Source organism: Pristiophorus japonicus, chromosome 17 (genome assembly GCF_044704955.1).
Source record: "Pristiophorus japonicus isolate sPriJap1 chromosome 17, sPriJap1.hap1, whole genome shotgun sequence".
NCBI lineage: Eukaryota > Metazoa > Chordata > Chondrichthyes > Pristiophoridae > Pristiophorus > Pristiophorus japonicus.
Genome location: NC_091993.1, coordinates 34820055 through 34845064, shown reverse-complemented (window position 1 = coordinate 34845064; position 25010 = coordinate 34820055). Strand labels below are relative to the sequence as shown.

General features: G+C 42.6%; 1 protein-coding gene across 2 annotated transcripts in view; it reads left to right on the top strand.

Annotated features, from left to right (window-relative positions):
- The window catches only part of trpm7 (transient receptor potential cation channel, subfamily M, member 7), a 147584-nt gene that overhangs the window by 119997 nt on the left and 2577 nt on the right, over window positions 1-25010 (top strand). For both annotated transcript variants that reach the window (XM_070858629.1, XM_070858628.1), the window contains 9 exons: window positions 651-676; window positions 1795-1848; window positions 2098-2148; window positions 2246-2311; window positions 8183-8466; window positions 11174-11256; window positions 12608-12813; window positions 16784-16835; window positions 19359-19465. In XM_070858629.1, the coding sequence (XP_070714730.1) occupies window positions 651-676; window positions 1795-1848; window positions 2098-2148; window positions 2246-2311; window positions 8183-8466; window positions 11174-11256; window positions 12608-12813; window positions 16784-16835; window positions 19359-19465 (929 nt within the window). The remainder of the gene's footprint in view (window positions 1-650; window positions 677-1794; window positions 1849-2097; window positions 2149-2245; window positions 2312-8182; window positions 8467-11173; window positions 11257-12607; window positions 12814-16783; window positions 16836-19358; window positions 19466-25010) is intronic.

Sequence of the window (25010 nt, the reverse complement as noted above, 5' to 3'; positions counted from 1 at the left end):
TAGATGCTTCTCCGGACGAATACTAGCTGTTAACTTGAATATAATGTGTTGGAATCAGTTTCTATTATACAGTAGATACATTTCCTCTTGATCCCTATATGTTAGTATGTCCACTTTACTGAAGATGGGAAGTTATGTAAAATATGCATTATCTACTTAAATTATATGCAATTACTGCTAAGCCCTCTGTGCCAAAGGTTTACTGTCTGGTCCTTTTCGTCCTCTGTCATGTACCATTGGGACATTTTTCTACATTAAAGGTGTAATATAAATGCAGTTTATTTCATTGTTTAGTTGCTGCATTGCCTGAGCATTGTTTCCATAAAGCAGGATCTGCTCTTCGATAAAGTAAAACAACAATTGCTAGAGTGCAAAGAATAAATCTGTTTAAAGAAATATTCCCATAATTAAGATGTTCATTCATTGGTATTTTTTTACGACCTAACTCTCATTCATGTACAAAATTCATTGGCAATATCAAATATACTCATAGGAATTATTGAAACCTCGATCTGAGCGTGACACAGATTTAGCTTATTAGCAAAACTTATTTGTATCATATCTTTCCACATGTTTCCAAAATCAATTCACCATTTAAGTAATTCAATTTAAATTGGTTTAAAATCTGTTTATTTATTTCTGTATTTCAGGGCTGCTGATGAAGATGCCTTAAATGGTAAGTCTTAAATCCAAACTGAAATGCAAGCAATGTCTCACGTTTTCCAATAAATGTTCCATTTTAAGAATGCAGCTTATCTTAATCTCGCACTCAAACATCTAGATTGAAGCCATTTGTTTTAAAGAAACCCTGTCTCAAAACATCCACTTAGTACTTTCATTATAAGGTTGCGTTCTAATACTTTGTTACAAGCTATGAGCCTTGGCTTCTGACTTTCTCATGTTTGATTTTGTGCAGTAATGTGACGCACTAACCTGTAGGGCACACCTGGTTTTAATGCCCAAGCTACTTTGCACTCGTGCACCATATTCTAATGAATGCTAAATTGGTTGATGATGCTGTGTCTGTCGAGAGCTTGAGTTCGTTAATGCACAAGAAATTGTGCTGATAATCAAAATCCGGCATAAACCTATAAGACCTAATTCCAATAAACCTTTAACAACGAAGCACCTTAAAATTTGTTTCCTGCTCTGTTAAGTGTGCCTTGTTCAGAGGATATAATTGCATTCCTTTTGCAGTGAATTTTGGAACATGTCCCTTTCAAACACTTTAATTCTTTTCTTTCATTAGCTTTATTCTATTTCTGCATAACTGACTCACCCTATGCAGGCAAAATATCATCAACCCATTTCAAACAAATCATTCTACATGTCCAGGTTGTTGGTAAAATGATCGGTCTGCCCTCAATGTGGGCAGAGCATGATTAAAATCTGTCTTGGATGTTGGCTAACATCTGAATACATGCAGAAGACCAGGTCAACCGACAGAAGTCGTCAACTTTACAACAAATCTACTGGGACTTCTTCACTCGTGCTCGAAGGCCACACTGGTGCTCTTAGTTATAGTCACAATGCAAGGCCAGTTAACACCAGTACCCTCCTGCTTTGTTCCTCGCTATGTAAACCTGTATATGCAATATCTGTACTAAAACATCAAATGATACGTAAAAGTGATTCAAAGTAACCGATTATTAAAAATATTATTCTGTGAAGTGAATGGCTTTAATGCAGTCTTGGGTTTCTGATGTGTTCCAAACCCCTCTATTTTATGACCGGCCAGTGCAGCAGTTTGATATTTGTGCATATTTTATTGTTTTTAATCTCCATCTGTTTCAGCACAACACTTTTACAGTGCTCATCAGTCTCATGCAAGGCCCAGGAAAATGGAAGGTGAGATTTTCTGACATTTTCACACCACTCCTTTCTGCATGAAATGTTGAGCTAAAATGTCTTGGCCTTGTTTTTTGCAACAAAACAATGAACAGCTTTTGAAGCATTAAAGCCTTCAGAGAAAACCATAATCTTGTCCTGCTGTGATTATAGCTGTGTTTCAAGAAAGAAAGCATTTCTGCTGTTGCAGGAATTCTGTTGCATTTTATTTCAAAGGGATTAAATCTTTTTTTTTGTCCTCTGCCTCAGTGATTGGTTCTCCTTTCAAGCCTGCACTGGATGTAAATTATTACTATTCAGGTCAGTATTACTAAGTAAATGTTAAACTACAGATACTTGCACTAATGTCTCCATTAATTGGCTAATGTTGAGATTTGTGCACCTTTCTTTTTAACAGCTGTTGAAAGGAATAATTTGATGAGGCTTTCTCAGAGCATCCCATTTACTCCTCTCCCAAACAGAGGTGAGTAGAATTTGTCATGGAAACTATTGAAATTAGATACAGCTAATCTCTGAATACAGTGTAATATGTTTAGACATTAATTCTAGCTGACACATTCTGCTGTTCTACACTCAACATCTTCTGTTGGGTATATACAAACTTCAATATCTTTTCCAGGCAGCCCCCTATAAATTTACAAAAATAATCCGAGCATCTTTGAACATCTGCAATCTTTGACATCTACCCAGCAAATCTCAATTCTAAATTCATGCCTAAATGTTTTCAATGATCTGTTAATTCACTACTACTTTCTGTAAACTCTCATCTTCAATCAACTTTCAATTTCCTTGCTCACTTATCTATCGGATGGCGATGTGCAGTGTGTCACAAGTCATCTGTTTTTTGTCGTCCATTTGTAAGGTTTTTGTGCACGACGTAATGTATAGAGGTACCAGATAGATGACCTCCTTCCTGACCTCTATCACCACAGCTCAGTAACCAATGGCTAGAACATGCATGAGCAGTTAGTGGGAATTTGCTGTCTCTCTGTCTTTTCCTGCCTGTGTGAAGCACCTTTACCTTGTTTGGAACCACTTCCAATAGTGTGGATAAACTTCAGTCATTATGTGGGGAATTGTAGATAGGAATCCATATCTTCACAGTTCATGGTGGAGCACACCCGATCACCAACATATTGCTGCACAGTGTATTTTTAACAGCTGTTAATTCCAGTATTGTTTGCTTCAGATTATGCTGATAGAGAGAATTTTTTTTTCCAAAAGACTATTCCAGTCAACCCAACTCAGCAGGTCTGTGTAGTTTCATAACACAAATGCGCAATGTGCTCCACCCCAATCAAAAGCATTACATTTTGTCCACTATAGTACTTGGGGTTACCTTTGATTTTAAGAAGGGGACCTACAATTGGTTTTATATTCAGTGTTTCAATGTAACACACAGGTTGTAGAAACATATAGGGTCTCAGCCTTGACTCAGCTGTAGCACTGGGTTTTAGACCCGTCTCCAGTCGCTCACCCTGGTACCATTCTAGTAAATCTCCTTTGCACCCTCTCTAAGGGTTTGACATCCTTCCTAAAGCGTGGTGCCCAGAATTGGCCGCAATACTGCAGATGCGCCTTAACCAGTGATTTTATAAAGGTTTGACATTACTTCCTTGCTTTTGTACACCATGCCTTTGTTTATAAAGCCAAGGATCCCATTTGCTTTATTAACAACTATTTCCAACTTGTCCTGCCACCTTCAAAGACTTGTATCCCAGATCTCTGTTCCTGTATCCCCTTAAAATTGTACCATTTAATTTATATTGCCTCACCTAATTTTTCCTATTAAAATGCATAATTTCACAGTTCTCTGCATTAAATTGCATCTGTCATGTGTCTGCCCATTTCACCAGTCTGTCGATTCAACAATGCTTCATTGTCTGTGAAGCGCTTTGAATTTCCTGAAGTCATGCAAGTTGCTATATAAGTGCAAGTTTTTAAATTCTTGCGTTAAAATATGCATATGGGGATAAGATGAGCTAAGATGTAAATTATAGAGCAAATTATTCAAATTAAGAATTTTTTATAGGAAATGTTACTACTTTATGAAGTGCTTACTCCATCTTTAGCTGCCGAAGCACATGTGTTGCTCTTGGGGTGAACCCAATGTGCCATTGGAAATTATGGAAATATATATTTTCATGCTATGCAAATCAGTATTTTATTTCCAAGTACAACTAAATATAATTAAAGTTAATTACAAACAGATATTGTGAAATGTTGCTAGCTTAATTCAAGTGTGTGTAGAAAATGCGTATAGTGTGTCTACAGATAGCAACAGTATCTCTGTTCACATGTTGGGCTATTTAGTCTGTTGTGAGAAAGCTCAGTTTAGAGCACCACCTGCTGGAGGTTAATTGCATGTCACATTTTATGTGTGTAATATCTGTTTGAATTAGGTGTGCCACATCATAGGAATACAAAAAATGCCAGTGAATTTGCAACAAGTAGATCCTTTTTTACAAAATATAGGTAAAGGGCTAAGGCCCACAATGAGGATCGGATAACGGACAGAAAACAGAGTCTGAATAAACGGCTCATTTTCGGGTTGGCAGGTTGTAACCAGTGAAATTCCGCAAGGATTAATGCTGGAGCCTCAGCTATTTACAATCTAAATCAAAGACTTATATCCAAGTTTGCTGACGATACAAAACTAGGTGCGAAAGTAAGCTGTGAGGAATATGCAAAGAGGCTGCAAAGGGATAAGAAATAGGAGCAGGAGTAGGCTGTTTGGCCCCTTGAGTCTGCTCCGCTATTTAATATCATGACTGATCTGATCATGGACTCAGCTCCACTTTCCTGCCTGCTCCCCATAACCCTTCATTTCCTTATTTCTCAAAAATCTGTCTATCTCTGCCTTAAATATATTCAATGACCCAGCTCTCTGGGGCAGAGAATTCCACAAATCTGAGAGAAGAAATTCCTCCTCATCTCAGTTTCAAATGGGCGGTCTCTTATTCTGAGACTATGCTCCCTAGTTTTAGTTTCCCCTATGAGTGGAAATATCCTCTCTGCATTCACCTTGTTGAGCCCCCTCATTATCTTATATGTTTTGATAAGATCATCTCTCATTCTTCTGAACTCCAATGTGTATAGGCTCAACCTAACGTCATAAGTCAACCCCTTCATCTCCGGAATCAACCTAGTGAACCTTCTCTGAATAGCCTTCAATGCAAGTATATCTTTCCTTAAATATGACACCTCTTTTTTTTTTTCCTCAGTCAGCCTAACCTCAGTGGTGGGATAATTATTGGAAAAATTTCAGAGGGACAGGATAAATCTTCATTTAGAATGACACGGATTAATCAATGATAGTCAGCAAGGATTTGTTAAGGGAAGGTCGTGTCTGACTAACTTGTTAGCACGTTTGATGTAGTGTACATGGATCTTAGCGAGTCGTTTGATAAAGTCCCACGTGGCAGACAGGTCATGAAAGTAAAAGTCCATGGGATCCAGGGCAAAGTGGCAAGTTGAATCCAAAATTGGCTCAGGCAGGAAGCAAAGGGTAATGGTTGATGGCTGTCTTTGTGACTGGAAGGATGTTTCCAGTGGGGTTGCGCAGGGCTCAGTACTCGGTCCCTTATTTTTCGTGGTATATAGCAATGATTTAATCATAGTCAACATCTTCACTGAGGCGTACGAAAGCATGGGCCTTGCACTAAATATCCGTAAGACAAAGGTCCTCCACCAGCCTGACCCCACCACACAGCACTCCCCCCCAGTCATCAAGATTCATGGCGCGGCCCTGGACAACGTGGACCACTTTCCATACCTCAGGAGCCTATTATCAGCAAGGGCAGCCATCGACGACGAGATTCAACACCGCCTCCAGTGCGCCAGCACAGCCTTCGGCTGCCTGAGGAAAAGAGTGTTCGAAGATCAGGCCCTCAAATCTGTCACCAAGCTCATGGTCTACAGGCTGTAGTGATACCCGCCTTCCTGTATGGCTCAGAGACATGGACCATATACAGTAGACATCTCAAATCGCTGGAGAAATACCACCAACTATGTCTCCGCAAGATCCTGCAAATCCCCTGGGAGGATAGACGCACCAATGTTAGCGTCCTCGACCAGACCAACATCCCCAGCATTGAAGCACTGACCACACTTGACCAGCTCCACTGGGCAGGCCATATTGTTCGCATACCTGACACACAACTCCCGAAGCAAGTGCTCCACTCGGAACTCCTACACGGCAAGCGAGCTCAAGGTGGGCAGAGGAAACGTTTCAAGGACACCCTCAAAGCCTCCTTGATTAAAATGTAACATCCCCATCGGAACCTGGGAGTCCCTGGCCAAAAACCGCCCTAAGTGGAGAAAGTGCATCCGGGAGGGCGCTGAGCACCTCAAGTCTCATCGCTGAGAGCGTGCAGAAACCAAACGCAAGCAGCGGAAGGAGCGTGCGGCAAACCTTTCCTTCAACAACTATCTGTCCCACCTGTGACAGGGACTGTAATTCGGTATTGGACTGTTCAATCACCTAAGAACTCATTTTTGGAGTGGAAGCAAGTCTCCCTCGATTTCGAGGGACTGCCTATGATGATGATGAGACTTGAATATAGGGGGTATGATTAAGAAGTTTGCAGATGATACAAACTGCCTAAAATCATCTGATCAGTTTTTAAATTTAACAACTGATATTGACGATTAGGCACGTTTTTGTAGTTGAGAGAATGACGGCTGAAGTATTGCAAGCTCTCTGAATTAATGCTTAAAACAACTCTCAAGATCAGACATTGGACTTTACATCAGTTGGAAGAATTTATACTCCGCTGTAAACATTGCTGATCTTTCTGGGCTGACCTGCAGCTCACGGCGACACTTCGCTGAGGTTCCGCACAGGTACACAGTCACCCTGCTGCCCCGAGAGTTGGTGTCTCCGCCCAAAATGAACCATTACAATAAAAACTTACCGGATACTGCTGACAGCGCTCCGACCTGAGCAAGGAGGGAACACCGGAGGCAGCAGGGAGAAGAGGAGCAGCCAGCCCTAGGACACGATGCAGGTCGCGACCTCCCGCCGGGATTTATGCTGGACAAGAGAAGTTGCTGGTTAAAGGAGTACTGGATAAGAGAGGTTCAACCTATAGGTGGTTTAGAGGGGAATTTTTTTTCACCCAGAGGGTGGTGGGGGTCTGGAACTCACTGCCTGAAAGGGTGGTAGAGGCAGAAACCTTACCACATTTAAAAAGTACTTGGATGTGCACTTGAAGTGCCGTAACCTACTGGGCTATGGACCAAGAGCTGGAAAGTGGGATTAGGCTAGATAGCTTTGTCGGCCGGCACGGACATGATGGGCTGAAATGATCTCCTTCCGTGCTTTAAATTTCTATGATTGATCTTTCCTGAATACCTTGCACCCAGGAATATTAAGCATCCAACCCTGCCGTTTTTTTTAGCCAAGTGGCAGTTATCACCACTTCATCATATTCTCACTTGGCTATTCACACCTGCAGCTCACCAACCTCTAACCACACCGTGCATATACACACCTAACTTAGACTTCTTTGTTTTTTCTATTATCCCAGCTAATTTTGTATTATTTCTAACTCTCAACACTCTCTCCCAGTCCTCTCTGCACTTTGTTTCTACTTTAATACTGCATCTTGATGTCCAACCTCTTGCCGAATTAGTTTAAACCCTCCCCCTTAGCACTTATTAACCTGCCCTGAGGATATTGGTCCCAGCTCTTGTCGGATACAACCCATCCGTTTGAACAGGTCCCTCAGCCACAGAAACTGGTCCCAATGTCCCAGGAATCCCTCCTGCAGCCTATCTCCAGCCACGCATTAACCTGCCGTGGTCTCCTATTTCTACTCTCAAGACTGAGTTAGATAGCATTTTGGAAGCGAAGGGAATCTAGGGATATGGGGCTCGGGCAGGAGAGTGATGTAAAAGATCAGCCATGAATGGTAGAGCAGGCTTGAGGGGCCAAGTGGCCTATTCCTGCTCCCATTTCTTGTGTTCTTGTATCATCAAGGTTAAAAGGACTAGGAGAGCAAAGGGCAGTGATTCATTGATGCTAAGCTTGAGTTTGTAAAGCCAGCAGGTTGCTGGAAGAAAGAAGGTAAGGAGCTCACAGATTTGGGGTCCTTGGGAAAACATGTCTTTCAGTAGGACTGGTGATTCTTGTTGGTTTCAACAAAGGAGTGTGGAGATTGTTTGAAGTGTGGCATATTTGCAGTTTAGAAGGCATAAATGAAGAAAGTTCAGAGGAATGATGTCCATAGTAGCAGCAAATGGAGAAAAGGGGGGTTGTCGCTTGCTTCCTTGTAACCATGGGTCTGTTTTGAACTTTCTCACATTTTACATTTCTCCTCTTGTGTTAAAGGTGAACCTGTGACAATATATAGGCTTGAGGAGAGCTCGCCAATCAGTCTGAACAATAGCATGTCTTCCTGGTCGCAACAAGGGCGGTGTGCCAAGATTGAGTTCTTAAGCAAAGAAGAAATGGGAGGGGGATTGCGACGAGCATTAAAAGTGGAGTGCACGTGGTCTGAGTTCGATATACTAAAACCAGGTCAACTGTATATTGTGAAATCTTTTCTTCCTGAGGTCGTGAACACATGGAAGAGAATCTACAAGGAAGATACTGTGTTGCATCTGTGTTTGAAGGTAAATGCTCATCACTCTTTGGGCTATATATTTTTGCTTTCTTTTTCACGCTGTGAAATACTCCTTTATTCTTTTCCAGGAAGTTGTCTGTAACTCTCTTAACATTTGAATTTTGGAACCGCAGCTGCTCATTTTCCTTCTGATTTTATGCCACTTGCTGCTGTAAATATGAAGGCTTACAATCCCGTGACAGTGTTTGCTTACACAGAAAATGACTGACCCAATTATTTCAGTTGAAAATGACCTATATCTAGTCAATATTTTATCATTGCAATTTTTCATTTGGGGAATTTGCAAGAGCTGCTTTTTTTTAAAAAAAGCTTTCTATAGAAGATTGTTGGATGAAGGGCACGAAACAATCCTGGGGTTTGTGTGTGTCTAGTGCTCTGTATGGCATCAATATATCTAGGTGGGAGATGAAAAGTCCACGATATACATGACAATTTGATTGACAGAGAAAGAACAGTTTTGTTTTCCACTTGATTTTCCAGCAACAACATGGAAACTTAGTTGAATACAATTTGTGATCTATAAATAGTAGGTGGTTCTGTACATGTGTAGTTTGCGTACTGATGAGGGAGGTTAGTGCTAGAAAATGTTTCAAGCACATAGTGTTAGTATCAAGTATTCTCAGGTCAGGTATAACATAACCAGATTTAGAGCCAAGCTCTATGCTCAGCCCCAACCCTGGAAGAGCACCCCTTCCTACACCATGTGACATTTCCTGTGGCATGCTCAGCCCCAACCCTGGAAGAGCACCCCCTCCCACACCATGTGACATTTCCTGTGGCCTTTTGGAGTGGGATTGCCACTAAGTGCTGAATTCAGGACCATTTTGAGCTGTAGTCCAATGACCACTGGGAACTGGACTGAGGTTGATCAATACCACTTATCACAAGATAGTTGTACGGAAAAATTATTGGAAGAGGCCAAAGCCTTTTAAATCATGAATCTAATCAAAAGTGGAATATTCATTAATAATCATGCTGGTTACACATCTGATTTTGTAGCACACAGTGTTGGATGTAGCAACTGTAGGAAAATGGGGTCCTGCCAAACAAAGCACAACCTGTGCATAAGAGGAAAAGCACGTCACACCATGCAGTAAATGTCAATATATGCAAATAATTAAAAATAAATTAGCAATGCAGCAACTAGTGTAGAATCCTTTAAGGAAAATTGCTGGTTCTGTACCAAGTTCAGTATAGAATCCAAAAAATAACACCTTTTATGGAATATAAAACACTGGTACAAATTAAAGCATTGGTATTATCACTGTCAGGCAACCCATAGAATTGTTAAGCTGCTGCTGTTGGCAGTGAAGTGGCAGGTTGGTGTGTGTGTGTAGAGTTTGCAGCAGCAGCTAAGGGCATTTGAGGCTGTAGCTGCTGACAGTGGTGCTTATTGATGAGGTTTGAGGCATCTAGATTCACACCTACCAGGCTGCCAGTAATTTCCCACTCGCTGAGATCTGCTACAAGTGTCGTCCTTAGCTCAGTGATCGCCCTGTCACATCGGAGTCAAGGTTGTGGGTTCAAGGTCCACTCCAGAGATTTGGGCACATAATCTAGGCTGTCGCTTCAATGCAGTAGTGAGGGAGTGCTGGACTATCGGAGATGCTGTCTTTCAGATGAGACATTAAACCGAGGCCCAGTCTGCCCTCAAGTCGACATGGCACTATTTGAAGTAGAGCTAGATAGTCTGCCCTGTTTCCCTATATTGCAACTGTAACTACACGCCAAAAAAGACTTCATTATGAAATGTTTTGGGATGTGCTGAGGTTGTGAAGGACCCAATATAAATGCAAGATCTTTTACTCTCTATGCAGTGCTGCTTTTAAGTGTGTTTTTTATTGAACTGTCAGTGTGCACTGTGTTGTTGGACCTCAGCACTGTGGTACTCAAAGCAAAAAGCATTGTGGCTTGTGTGCACAAGCCCATGTAACTATCCATAGAATATGTTGCACATAGTTTGTTTAATTGGTACTATAAACACCATGCAGTACAGAAAACTATTCGCAATCAAACGACGACAACAAATGGTCACTTATTCTCACTGGAAGTAGTCAAATCTCTGGGGCAGAAAAGGCAAAAGACACCACACCATAACCTCACACCCCCCCACCCCCCCATCACATACCCCCACTGCCACACCACCCGCCCCCCCACCCAGAACCTCCACCTCCCCCCGCCGCGCCCCCCGCCGCGCCCCCTGCTCCCCCCCGCCGCGCTCCCCGCTCCCCCCCCCCACTGCGCCCCCCCGCTCCCCCCCCACACTAGGGTTAAGCATAATAAAGTTACTGCTCAGAACCTCTAATACTATAATGAGCTATGTACTAGTGTGAGCTGAAGGCACAAAAGAAGGTGCACTCGCCCCTCTGCGAGAGCTTGCATTTGCCGAGAGCTGCTAGCAGTATGTGTTCAATGCAGAGTAGCATCACAACACACTGCCAAATACAAATACATTATCATCAAAAATTCTACACCATTTTCATGGAATGAAGAGCACTTAACACTATCTTTAAATAAAATGTTGATGTTGTAAAGTCTTACACCGGTGTTGCTTAATTTAAATTAAAAATTGTTTTCAAGCATTTGAGTGAGTGACTGTTGATCTGGTGGAATGCTGTGGTGTATTTCAGCTTATAATAGTTGCTCTGTGTTTTGGATTTTACTGTATGTGTTGCTAACCAGCCTCTCGTTCCCAGGAGATTCAGCAGCAGAGGGCTGCACAGAAGCTTGCCTTTGCCTTCAACCAAATGAAACCAAAGACCATTCCATATTCTCCAAGGTGAATAGAAATAATTGAGTCACTATCTGTACTATATATATATAATAGTCTTATGCCTGCATGCACATTTTCCTGCCAACTTTTTCCATTATAAATTCCTAAATCCAAACTTCCAATGAAAAGCCCTATGTAAAATTTATCACGCTGTAATTCCAGCCCCTCTCTCGTTGGGGACTGCAGCGCTCCTGTTGTTGGGAGGGTGTAACTGCAGCATGACAATTTTATGTTGACAGTTGTCATTATCAATGTGGACACAGAAATTTATAATGGTTTACAAATATAAGGACAGAATGGGTACGACTTCAGTGATGTCTGCGCATTCTGAATTAGTTACCACTCGCCCTCTCACTCTGCTTCACCTGAAAACTACACTTGATATTGATTCCCAGTGTGCAATGCCACAGGCAATTGACTAGTGTTGCAGAGTGAACTTGTATAGCTCAAATGTGATGTTTTAATAAGTTACAATTCAATCTGAAAATATACAAGCCTAATCTAGATTCCTAAAATACTGCTCTGTCTTAAAATGCAATTGCTGTTTTTAAAATTTCTTTCTTCGCTCCTTTGTGTTTTTCTTTATTTTCGAGACAATTAATTAAAGCACAAGTTGGACACATTAACTCAATGCTATAGTCTTAGCATTTGCTCTAAATAAGACTGATTTTCACTAAACCTAATCTTAAATAAAACACGATTATCTTCAAAGAAAAAAATCCCAACACTGAATAGTCATGTAACGTTGGTATTCAGGAAAACAATCTTCAACTAGTGCAAATAGCTGATGTCTGATCTTGCTTCCTCATGGATCTCTAGCAGTAGAAGCAACAGCTTCTGATGGATCCAATGCACTCACCAGCTATTTCCCATCTCAGTATTATTTCCAAAGTAAGATCTATGTAACTGTTATGCCTTCTGGGATTGCTGCAGCTGACAAGAGTGATATAAGTAATTTTGCATTTCTTTGTTCTGGACAGAAAAATGCTCCTATACAGATTGTACAAACCCATCTAGACTAGGAGTACTGAAAATAAAATCAACTTGTATTTATATATCAGGGTTGCACTGAATGGCGTTGTGGATGATGCTTGATTCTTGCTCAGCGTGACGAGGGCTGTGTTTATGAACTATAAGGTCTACCTTGTGTGGAAAGAAAATAAAATCATCACATTAATCATTCAACCCCTTTATACTAAAGTAACTTCTAATTCTGTGTTTAACTGTGAATGGCTGTAGGATTATGACTCATTCCTCTTGCATCCAAGAATTTATATATAATTGTTTTTAGAGTAGCAATTTGACGTCGTCTGGTTCCTATATTAGTATGCTGAATGTGTGTCTGTTTTAACCTCAGGTTTCTGGAAGTGTTCCTTCTATACTGCCATTCAGCAAGCCAATGGTTTGCGATTGAGGAGTGTATGACTGGAGAGTTCCGGAAGTTCAATCATAACAGTGGAGATGAGATCCGTCCAAACAACATGCTGGAGGAGACCATGCTTGCCTTTAGTCACTGGACCTATGAGTATACTAGAGGTGAACTGTTGGTTCTAGACTTGCAGGGTGAGTGTAAGCGGCCTCTGTGTTAGTGAGGCAATCTGGTATCCATTTGTAGTGAGGTGCAAGTGCTTTTGATATTCTTTGTTCTTGAACAAATACTATACATAATTGGTCATTCTAAATTTGTTCCCAATGGTTTCATCTTTGAATAGGTTTGGGATTTGCATTAGGTACGTTAGAACTGAGAACAACCAAACATCTCAGGCGGGGGCGGGGGGCTGGAGGAGATTGCAGAGATGGGGAGAGGCGAGGCCATGGAGGGATTTGAAAATAAGGATGAGAATTTTGAAATCGAGGTGTTGCTTAACTGAAAGCCAATATAGGTCAGCGAGCACAGGGGTGATGGGTGAGCGAGACTTGGTGCGAGTTAGGACACGGGCAGCTGAGTTTTGGATCAGCTCTAGTTTATGTAGAGTAAAATGTGGGAGGCCTGCCAGGAGTGCGTTGGAATAGTCAAGTCTAGAGGTAATAAAGGCATGGATGTGGGCTTCAGCAGCTGATGAGCTGAAACAAGGACGGAGTTGGGCAATGTTAGAGGTGGGAATAGGCGGTCTTGGTCATGCTGTGGATATGTGGTCGCAAGCTCATTTCAGTGTCAAATATGACACCAAGGTTGCGAACAGTCTGGTTCAGCCTCAGACAGAAGTTGGGCAAAGGGATGGAGTCAGTGGCTAGGGAACGGAGTTTGTGGCGGGGACCGAAAACAATGGCTTCGCTCTTCCCAATACAGGTATTCAATTGGAGAAAATTTCTGCTGATCCAGAACTGGATGTCGGACATGCAGTCTGACAATTTAGAGACCGTGGAAGGGTCGAGAGAAGTGGTGGTGAGGTAGAGCTGGGTGTCGTCAGCGGGCATGTGGAAACTTGACGGTGTTTTCAGATGATGTCGGCAAGGGGCAACATGTAGATGAGAAATAGGAGGAGGCTAAGGATAGATCCTTTGGGGACACCAGAGAGAACTTTATTGCAAGAAGTGTGCAGGTAGTAGTCTCTGAAACTGCAGCAGTCTTGGTGTGAAGACATCAGCATCAAAAGGCAGAATCCAAGCAGGGTCTATCTTTTCTCATCAGGATAGTTCTGTGCAAGTTTGGTGAATCTGATTGCAAAGCCTGGATACTACATTGATGCATATTGATCTTATTGAAACATACAAGATACTGAGGGGGCTCAACAAGGTAGATGCAGAGAGGATGTTTCCCCTCGGGGAATCTAGAACTAGGAGGCATAGTTTAAGAATAAGGGATCACCCATTTAGAACTGAGATGAGGAGGAATTGGCTAGGATAGATTGGCGAATGATACTTAAGGCGTTGACAGTGGGTGGGCAATGGCAGACATTTAGAGACCGCATGGATGAACTACAACAATTGTACATCCCTGTCTGGCATAATAATAAAAAAGGAAAGGTGGCTCAACCATGGCTATCAAGGGAAATCAGGGATAGTATTAAAGCCAAGGAAGTGGCATACAAATTGGCCAGAAATAGTAGCGAACCCGGGGACTGGGAGAAATTTAGAACTCAGCAGAGGAGGACAAAGCGTTTGATTAGGGCAGGGAAAATAGAGTACGAGAGGAAGCTTGCAGGGAACATTAAAATGGACTGCAAAAGCTTCTATCGATATGTAAAGAGAAAAAGGTTAGTAAAGACAAACGTAGGTCCCCTGCAGTCAGAATCGGGAAGTCATAACGGGGAACAAAGAAATGGCAGACCGATTGAACAAGTACTTTGGTTCGGTATTCACTAAGGAGGACACAAACAACCTTCCGGATATAAAATGGGTCAGAGGATCTAGTAAGGAGGAGGAACTGAGGGAAATCCTTATTAGTCGGGAAATTGTGTTGGGGAAATTGATGGGATTGAAGGCCGATAAATCCCCAGGGCCTGATAGTCTGCATCCCAGAGTACTTAAGGAGGTGGCCTTGGAAATACCGGATGCATTGATAGTCATTTTCCAACATTCCATAGACTCTGGATCAGTTCCTATGGAGTGGAGGGTAGCCAATGTAACCCCACTTTTTAAAAAAAGGAGGGAGAGAGAAAACAGGGAATTATAGACCGGTCAGCCTGACATCGGTAGTGGGTAAAATGATGGAATCAATTATTAAGGATGTCATGGCAGCGCATTTGGAAAGAGGTGACATGATGGGTCCAAGTCAGCATGGATTTGTGAAAGGGAAATCATGCTTGACAAATCTTCTGGAATTTTTTGAGGATGTTTCCAGTAGAGTGGACAAGGGGGAACTAGTTGATGTGTATTTGGACTTTCAGAAGGCTTTCGACAAGGTCCCACACAAGAGATTAATGTGCAAAGTTAAAGCACATGGGATTGGGGATAGTGTGCTGACATGGATTGAGAACTGGTTGGCAGACAGGAAGCAAAGAGTAGGAGTAAATGGGTACTTTTCAGAATGGCAGGAAGTGACTAGTGGGGTACCGCAAGATTCTGTGCTGGGGCCCCAGCTGTTTACATTGTACATTAATGATTTAGAAGAGGGGATTAAATGTAGTATCTCCAAATTTGCGGATGACACTAAGTTGGGTGGCAGTGTGAGCTGCGAGGAGGGTGCTATGAGGCTGCAGAGTGATTTGGATAGGTTAGGTGAGTGGGCAAATGCATGGCAGATGAAGTATAATGTGGATAAATGTGAGATTATCCACTTTGGTGGTAAAAACAGAGACACAGACTATTATCTGAATGGTGACAGATTAGGAAAAGGGGAGGTGCAACGAGACCTGGGTGTCATGGTACATCAGTCATTGAAGGTTGACATGCAGGTACAGCAGGCGGTGAAGAAAGCAAATGGCATGTTGGCCTTCATAGCGAGGGGATTTGAGTACAGGGGCAGGGAGGTGTTGCTACAGTTGTACAGGACCTTGGTAAGGCCACACCTGGAGTACTGTGTACAGTTTTGGTCTCCTAACTTGAGGAAGGACATTCTTGCTGTTGAGGGAGTGCAGCGAAGGTTCACCAGACTGATTCCCGGGATGGTGGGACTGACATATCAAGAAAGACTGGATCAACTGGGCTTGTATTCACTGGAGTTCAGAAGAATGAGAGGGGATCTCATAGAAACTGTAAAGTCCTGTCCCCTCAGTCCAGATTTAAACGAGGCATGTAGTGAAGTCAAGGTCACTCTGGAATGCTGCACTTGCCTGAGACCTGTCCTTATATACCTGTCTCTTGCAAGTGCACCCCTGGTGGTAAGGTATGCTGGTGGTTACAGGTCATATCTTATTATAGTCATGTATAGCATGTTGGGATACAGTTATATATAATAATGTAAGATACATGACAGAAACGTTTAAAATTCTGACGGGTTTAGACAGGTTAGATGCAGGAAGAATGTTCCCAATGTTGGGGAAGTCTAGAACCAGGGGTCACAGTCTAAGGGAAGGGGTAAGTCATTTAAGACCGAGATGAGGAGAAACTTCTTCACCCAGAGAGTGGTGAACCTGTGGAATTCTCTACCACAGAAAGTTGTTGAGGGCAATTCACTAAATATATTCAAAAAGGAGTTAGATGTAGTCCTTATACTAGGGGGATGGATCAAGGTGTATGGCGAGAAAGCAGGAATGGGGTACTGAAGTTGCATGTTCAGCCATGAACTCATTGAATGGCGGTGCAGGCTCGAAGGGCTGAATGGCCGACTCCTGCACCTATTTTCTATGTTTCTATGACTTTCTTCTGAGGGTTGTAAATCTGTGGAATTCTCTGCCCCAGAGAGCTGTGAAGACTGGGTCATTGAATATATTTAAGGCAGAGATAGACAGATTCTTGAGCGATAAGGGAATAAAGAGTTATGGGGAGCGGGCAGGGAAGTGGAGCTGAGTCCATGGTCAGATCAGCCATGATATTAAATCGCGGAGCAGGCTCAAGAGGCCAAATGGCCTACTCCTGCTCCTATTTCTTAAGCTCATTATAAATGAGGTATTGGTATAATTCATATAATTTTGTACATTTCCTCTTGTAGGTGTTGGGGAGAACTTGACTGATCCCTCAGTAATAAAGTCTGAGGAGAAACGGTAAGTATCAGTTTACATAGGGCCTTTCTTCCTTCCTCAACTCGCAGTTGGCATAGAGTGCCGTAGGTCTGTATCGAAGACAATTGGCTAAGTTGATATTGGCAGTAGCCTTTTCTAATCCTTTACAGCAGGGAGACTAGTTGAATATAATTGGCATAACAGATCTCCTCAATAAAACACTGGTTAGAACTCAGCTGGAGTATTGGGTTGTAATTTACAGCCCTATGGGCGTGTACGAGGTGTACAATGCCCGTAGGGGTCGGGCAAGTTCCCGGTTTGGGTATGTGCTAAAACCGGAACTTGCAATCGGTCAAGAATTCTCTTGACAAATCGCACACATCCCCTGGAGAAGGGTCTCCGCGTCGAGCTATTTGCCCAACTTCTGCCCAGCGAATGCCCGTGAAATTCTTACACCTGGTAAAAGCAAGATTGATCACACTCCCTCCTTAACACCTCTCTTCCTTTGTCCAACGATATAGGACATCCCTGCTTGGTACCATTCTTGCCTATCTGATTGTAGCTTCTCTTCCCACCTCAGTGTCACCTCTAGTCCCCCAAGGAGCTATCCTTGCCCCCCCCACCCCACACACTGACTTAAGAGTCAAATTCCACATGTATACAAGTGACGCCCAGCTGTATTTCTCCACAACCACCCTCGACCCTTTCAGTACATTTTTCTGCCAATCTACTTGTTTGACACCTCGTCTTGGATGACCTGTAACACTCCAGCGAAACATTGGGAAGTCTAAAGCCTCCGTCTTCAGTCCCTGCACAAATGATGTACAATTGCCACTGACTCTCTTTCCCCCCCCCCCCCCCCACCCTGGTCTGTTCAAAAGCTTGCTGAGCTTCTAACCCCATATCCTTCCATTCTGCATGCTCAAACTTCTGCTCATCCAAATCTCTGCTGTCCAAATGCTATCCTGCACCCATCACCCTCATTCCTGCTGACCTATATTGGCTCCTGCTCCCCCAAAGCCTCAAATATAAAATTCTTATCCTTGTGTTTAAATCCCTCAGAGACTCACCCTTCTCTGTAGCTTTACGACTTCCTTCACTCCTGCCCCCCCACCATCTCCTCTTCTGACTCTAACCTCTTGTGTACCTCCAACCTTTCTCTTGCCCCACCACTGGCAACCATACCTCCAGCTGCATAAAGTCCACACTGGAATTCCCTCTCTCAACCTGTTTGCCTCTCTAGCTCCCTATCTTCTAATCCCACCTGTTTGACCCAGTTTCTTCTCTTAAGCTTCTTTTACTCCGCATCTATTTTCCTCACTCTTGTGAAGATCCTTGTAAGGTTTTTCTACATTGAGGCAATTTATAAATGCATGGAGTTACATAGAAATTCTAATAGAGTAACGGACTGTTCGGCCCAACCAGTTCATGTGAGCAGCAGTCCTAATCTCAGGAGCCTGCCCTGTTCTCATATCCCTTTATCCCCCTTTCCTTCAAACACCTATCTAAACTATTCTTAAAAGTTGACGTAGCCTCTGCTTCATTCACTAACTCTGGTAGTGCATTCCACAGCCTCACAACCCTCTGTGTATAAAAAAGAAAACATTTCTCCTGCACTCTGTCCTAAATATCTTGTATCTAGTCCCCTTGGTCTAGACCCTTCAACTACTGAAAACTCTTTCTAACTACATGTGTGAGCCATGGTTCAGTGGGTAGCACGCTTGCCACAATGTCAGAAGGTTGTGCGTTCAAGCCCCACTTCAGGACTTGTGCACATAGTCTAGGCTGACAGTTCAGTGCAGTACTGAGGGAGTGCTGCACTGTTGGGTGACGTTTTTCAGATGAGATATTAAACCAAGGTTGTGTCTGCCCTCTCAGGTGGATGTAAAAGATCACATGTACTTTTTGAAGGAGATGGGGAATTCTCTCTCCTGGCCAACATTTATCTCTCAATCAACATCACTAAAACAGATTATTTAATAATTTATCTCATTGCTGTTTGTGGGAGCTTGCTGTTTGTGGGTGCTTGCTGTGCACAAATCGGTTGTCACATTTTCCTACATGCCCCATGATCTGCTTGGTTATAATGAAACCCGCCCCAATTTTTCAAGTCTTCATATTTGTATTTCCCCATACTAAGCAGCATCTTACTGAATCTGCACCACATCCTCTCCCTTGCCTCAACATTCCTCCTTGACTGAACTCCGGTTTTACATAGGTTCACCATGACGTCTCAACATTTATAGTCTATACCTGTTGCCATTAAACCCAGTATTACATTAGCCTTTTTCTGGCCTTATCCACTTGAGGTGCTGCTTTGTGACCCTTGTGATGTGCAGCAAAACGAATGTAAGGGAATCCCTCTTCAGTGTGCTTCATTAATGAATGATCTAGCTGAGACTGAATGTTTTGCCAGTTGGGAAAAGCCATAGTATGAAATGTAGTTGAGATTTCTTTAAGTCTGCAGATGGACTTTTGAAGCTTCCAGTGTGCAATCTACATCATGTGATACAATCTCCAAGTTGACTGCTGTGTCCAGGTTTATATATGGTGTTTCTATTTCAGGTCACATGACATGGTATTTGGACCTGCTAATTTGGGTGAAGATGCAGTTAAGAATTTTCGGACTAAACACCGTTGTAATTCATGCTGCGGGAGACTCAAACTTCCCGGTAAGATTTTACTGTGTGCTTTTCTTGCTTTTCCCTCTGACCTATGCTGGGCAATAATTTCACAAGTGTTAGTGACCCTGACACTTCTTCTTGGTGAGCCGGATAACGACTGTTGGGTTATTTGATCGCGTGCATTTCCAGCAGCCACAGCTGAGTAGAATAGGAGCTCTGGCTCTTGGATTTTCTTCCCTAACCTTGGAAAACACATGGTCAACTGTAGGGCCCTTTATCTGGGATTTGGCTAATTCAGCAAAAACCAAGGATTGAATCTGGGAGCTGCTTAATCTGGATGGTTCATTACCACAATGTATTTACCCAGAGGGCCATTAAAGGAGTTCCACAACACAAACAATGGCTGGAATTTATAGAATCGCAGAAATCGTCATCATTTACAGCATGGAGCGAGGCCATTCGGCCCATCGTGTCCACGCTGGCTGACCAACAGCTATCCAGCCTAATCCCACTTTCCAGCTCTCGGTCCGTAGCCCTGTAGGTTACGGCACTTCAGGTGCACATCCAAGTATTTTTTAAATGTGGTGAGGGTTTGTGCTTCTACCACCCTTTCAGGCAGCGAGTTCCAGACCCCCACTACCCTCTGGATGAAGAAATTTCCCCTCAAATCCCCTCTAAACCTTCTACCAATTGCTTTAAATCTATGCCCCCTGGTTGTTGACCCCTCTGCTAAGGGAAATAGATATGTCCTAGGCCCCTCATAATTTTATACACCTCAATATGGTTTCCCCTCAGCCTCCTCTGTTCCAAAGAAAACACAAACAGCCTATCCAATCTTTCCTCATAGCTAAAATTCCCCAGTCCAGGCAACATCCTCGTATAGCTCCTCTGTACACTCTCTCATGCAATCACATCTTTCCTGTAATGTGGTGACCAGAACTGCACGCAGTACTTAGCTGTGGCCTAACTAGTGTTTTATACAGTTCAAGCATAACTTCTCTGCTCTTGTATTCTATGCCTCGGCTAATAAAGGCAAATATTCCGTATACCTTCTTAACCACCTTATCTACCTGGCCTGCTACCTTCAGGAATCTGTGGACATGCACTCCAAGGTCCCTTTGTTCCTCTGCACTTTTCAGTGTTCTACCATTTAATGTGTATTCCCTTGCCTTGTTAGTTTTTCTCAAATGCATTACCTCACACTTCTCCAGATTGAATTCCATTTGCCACTGACTGTTCTGCCCACCTGACCAGTTCATTGATATCTTCCTGCAGTCTGCAACTTTCTTCTTCATTATCAACCACACGGCTGATTTTAGTATCATCTGCAAACTCCTTTATCATACCTCTTGCATTCAAGTCCAAATCATTGGTATATACCACAAAAAGCAAGGGACCCAGCACTGAGCCCTGCGGAATCCCACTGGAAACAGCCTTCCAGTCACAAAAACACCCATCAACTATTACCCTTTGCTTCCTGCCTCTGAGCCCATTTTGGATCCAACTTGTCACTTTGCCTTAGATCCCATGGGCTTTTACTTTCGTGACCAGTCTGCCGTGTGGGACCTTGCTAAAATCCATATACACTGGATCAAACGCACTATACTCATTGACCCTCTGTTACCTCCTCAAAACATTCAATCAAGTTAGTCAGAAACGACCTTCCTTTAACAAATCCATGTCCTTGATTAATCCGTTTCTTTCTAAATGAAGATTTATCCTGTCCCTCAGAATTTTTCCCAATAATTTTTCTACCACTGAGCTTAGGCTGACTAGCCTGTAATTACTAGACCTAGCCCTTTCTCCCTTTTTAAACAAAGATACAACATTAGCCGTCCTCCAGTCCTCCGGCACCACACCTGTAGCCAAAGAGGATTGGAAAATGATGGTCAGAGCCTCTGCTATTTCCTCTCCTTCTCTCAACAGCCTGGGATACATTTCATCCGGGCCTGGGGATTTATCCAATTTCAAAGCTGCTAATCCCTTAATACTTCCTCTCACTCTGTTTATTTCATCTAATATTTCACAATCCTCCTCCCTGATAGCAGTATCTGCATCGCCCCTCGTGAAAACAGACGCAAAATATTCATTCCCACGTTTTTGGCTTCCACACACAGGTTACCTTTATGGTCTCTAATAGGCCCTACCCTTTCTTTAGTTATCCTCTTGCTCTTAATGTATTTATAAAACATTTTTGAGCTTTCCTTGATTTTACTTGCCAAAATGTTTTCATGCCCTCTGTTTGCTTTCCTAATTTCCTTTTTACTTTCCCCCCTGCACTTTCTATACTCTAGAGTTTCTGCAGTATTTAGCCCCTGTATTTATCTAGCATCTAGCAATATTTATCTAACATCTTTAATGTAGAAAAGTCCCAAGGAATAAAAGATTGGACACCAGCTCGATGATATCTCTGCTAGTTTGACACAGAAGCACTTGGTCAAATCAGCTGAAGGTGATTGTCGCTCCAATTTATTTTAATTGTTTTTTCGCTTTTTGTCCTCTCCTGCGGCAGACTGTGGCCCCATGTCTTACATAAGAACATAAGAAATAGGAGCAGGAGTCGGCCATTTGGCCCCTCGAGCCTGCTCTGCCATTTGATAAGATCAGGCTGATCTGATCTTGGCCTCAACTCCACTTCCCTGCCTGCTCTCCATATCACTCCCTTATCATTCAAAAATCTGTCTATCTCCACCTTAAATATATTAAATGACCCAGCTTCCACAGCTCTCTGGGGTAGAGAATGCCAAAGATTCATGACCGTCAGAGAAGAAATTCCTCCTCATTTCTGTTTTAAATGGGCGACCCCTTATTCTGAAACTATGCCCCCTAGTTCTAGAAACATCCTCTCTGCATCTACCCTGTCAAGCCCCCTCAGAATCAACCTTTCTTCATAAGACAATCCCGTCATCTCAGGAATCAACCTCGTGAACTTTCTCTGAACTGCCTCCAATGCAAGTATATCCCTTCTTAAATAAAGAGACCAAAACTGTACGAAGTACTCCAGGTGTGGTCTTACCAACACCCTGTACAGTTGTAGCAGGACTTCCCTATTTTTATACTCCATCCCCCTTGCCAGGCCAACATTCCATTTGCCTTCCTAATTACTTGCTATACCTGCATGCTAACTTTTTTGTGTTTCATGTACAAGGATCCCCAGATCCCCCTCTACCTCAGCATTTTGTAATCCCTCCCCATTTAAATAATTTGCTTTTTTATTTTCCTACATTGTACTCCATCTGCCAACTCACTTAGCCTGTCTATATCCCTATGCAGATTTTTTGCATCCTCCTCACAACTTGCTTTCCACCTATCTTTGTATCATCAGCAAATTTGGCTACATTACACTCAGTCCCTTCATCCAAGTCATTACTATAGATTGTAAATAGTTGAGGCCCCAGCACTGATCCCTTGGTACCCCACTAGTTACAGTTTGCTAACCTGAAAATGACCCATTTATCCCGACTGTTTTCTGTTAGTTAGTCAATCCTCTATCCATGCTAATATATTGTCCCCAACCCTGTGAGTTCATATCTTCTGTAGTAACCTTTTATGTGGCACCTTATCAAATGCTTTCTGGAAATCGAAATACACTACATTTACTGGTTCCCCTTTATCCACCCTGCTCATTATACATCCTCAAAGAACTCCAGCAAATTTGTCAAACATGATTTCCCTTTCATGAAACCATACTGACTCTGCTTGACTGTATTATGATTTTCTAAATGTCCTGCTACTGCTTCCTTAATAATGGACTCCAGTATTTTTCCACTGACAGAGATTAGGCTAACTAGTCTATCGTTTCCTGCTTTCTGTCTCCTTTCTTAAATAGTTTTCCAATCCACTGGGCCCTCTCCATAATCAAGAGAATTTTGGTAGATTACAACCAATGCATCCACTTTCTCTGCAGCCACTTTTTTTAAGACGCAAGGATGCAGGGGAATTGTACACCTTTAGTCCCATTAGTTTACCTAGTACTTTTTCTCTAGTGATAGTGATTGTTTTAAGTTTCCTCCCTCCTAATAGCCCCTTGATTTTCAATTTTTTGGATGTTTTTAGTGTCTTCCACCGTGGGACAGCACCTTAATTATCAAATGCACTTGCCACTTGTGGGGCTTATTTAGAATCAAAATCTTACAACACGGAAGGAGGCCATTCAGCATGTCATACCTGTTCCAGCTCTTTGAGAAAGCTGTCCAATTTAGTTCCACACCCCAGCCTTTTCCCATTAGCCCTGCAAATGAGTCCTCTCCAAGCACATGTCCAATTGCCTTTTGACAGTTCCTATGGAATCTACTACCACCCTTTCAGGTCGTGCGTTCCAGATCTTAACAGCCCTCTTTCTGGGGGAAAATATTCTCATTTTACCTCTGGATTTTTTCCCAATTATTTTTTAGAAGTGACACTTGCCAAAGGGAACTGTTTCTCCCTACTTGCTCGATCAAGATCCCCCCTCATTTTGAAATTTCAATGCCATATTTGCAGTGTAAACATTTAAATTGGTCTGTTTCTTCATTATGCAGATAAAGCTTTTATATTCAATCAATACTTGAAAGTCATCTGGATTCAGTGAGTCCCTTTGTCCCTTCCTGTTCTGGATCTTAAACCATTTTGATGTGGTTGCAGTTAAAAAATGTGCATCTGTATTATCCAAATAATGTTGCACTTCCAAATCTACTTTTTATGATCCTGGCGAAGTGATTTAACATTGTGGTTGTGCGGTTTCTGCGGTCAATGCCTTCTCCACCTCGCAACTCATCGTGAAAACTGAGTCTCAGAACAAAGGAAACAGTTCATCAATTGGTTTCATCTCCATTTTCTCCTGTCCTCTTGCAGACAGTGGTCCATGCTAGTTTGTTTTCAACTCAAAATTTAGGACTGTTTTGTGTGGAAGGTGTGTTTAGCAGACACCATAACTGCCTTTCCTAAAGACAAAGGGTTTCTCCACAAATATCCCTAGTTTTTGTCTGATTTTTAAAAATATATACATTTGAACACAAAAAGCTTTGTTCTATTTGCCGGACAGCTGTTGCCACAGTGACAGAAATCCAGAAATGTCCTGTTTTTAAAACCAAGCTGAGTGTTGGCCACAGATCAGAATGGGTTTGGTTGGGTCCCAGACACACACACACACACCTGAGTAATTGGCCTATACTCTATTGGAAGAGATTTTTTCTGATTGTAGCCACCTGCTTTATTTGAGCCCAATGCTGTACAAGAACAGCTTGGCTAGAGGTGTGGCTAGTTCTGGATCACAAGTCTGCAGTACTGCAGCCAGGATGTTGTTGGGGCCCATCGCCTTTGCTGTACCCAGTGCGCTCAGCCACTTCTTGATATCACGAAATTCCAGAAGGCATTCGATAAAGTTCCACACGAGAGACTGTTGAGAAAAGCACCTAGAATTGGAGGCCATCTTTTTACATGGATAGGGAAATGGTTAGGAGATGGAAGAGAGAGTAAGGATAATGAGTGTATATGCCAATTGGCAGGATGTGACTAGTGGTGTCTCCCAAGGATCGGTACTGATGGCTTAGCTTGTCACTATGTTTATAAATGACTTGGATGAAGGAATAGAGAGCCGTATATCAAAGTTTGT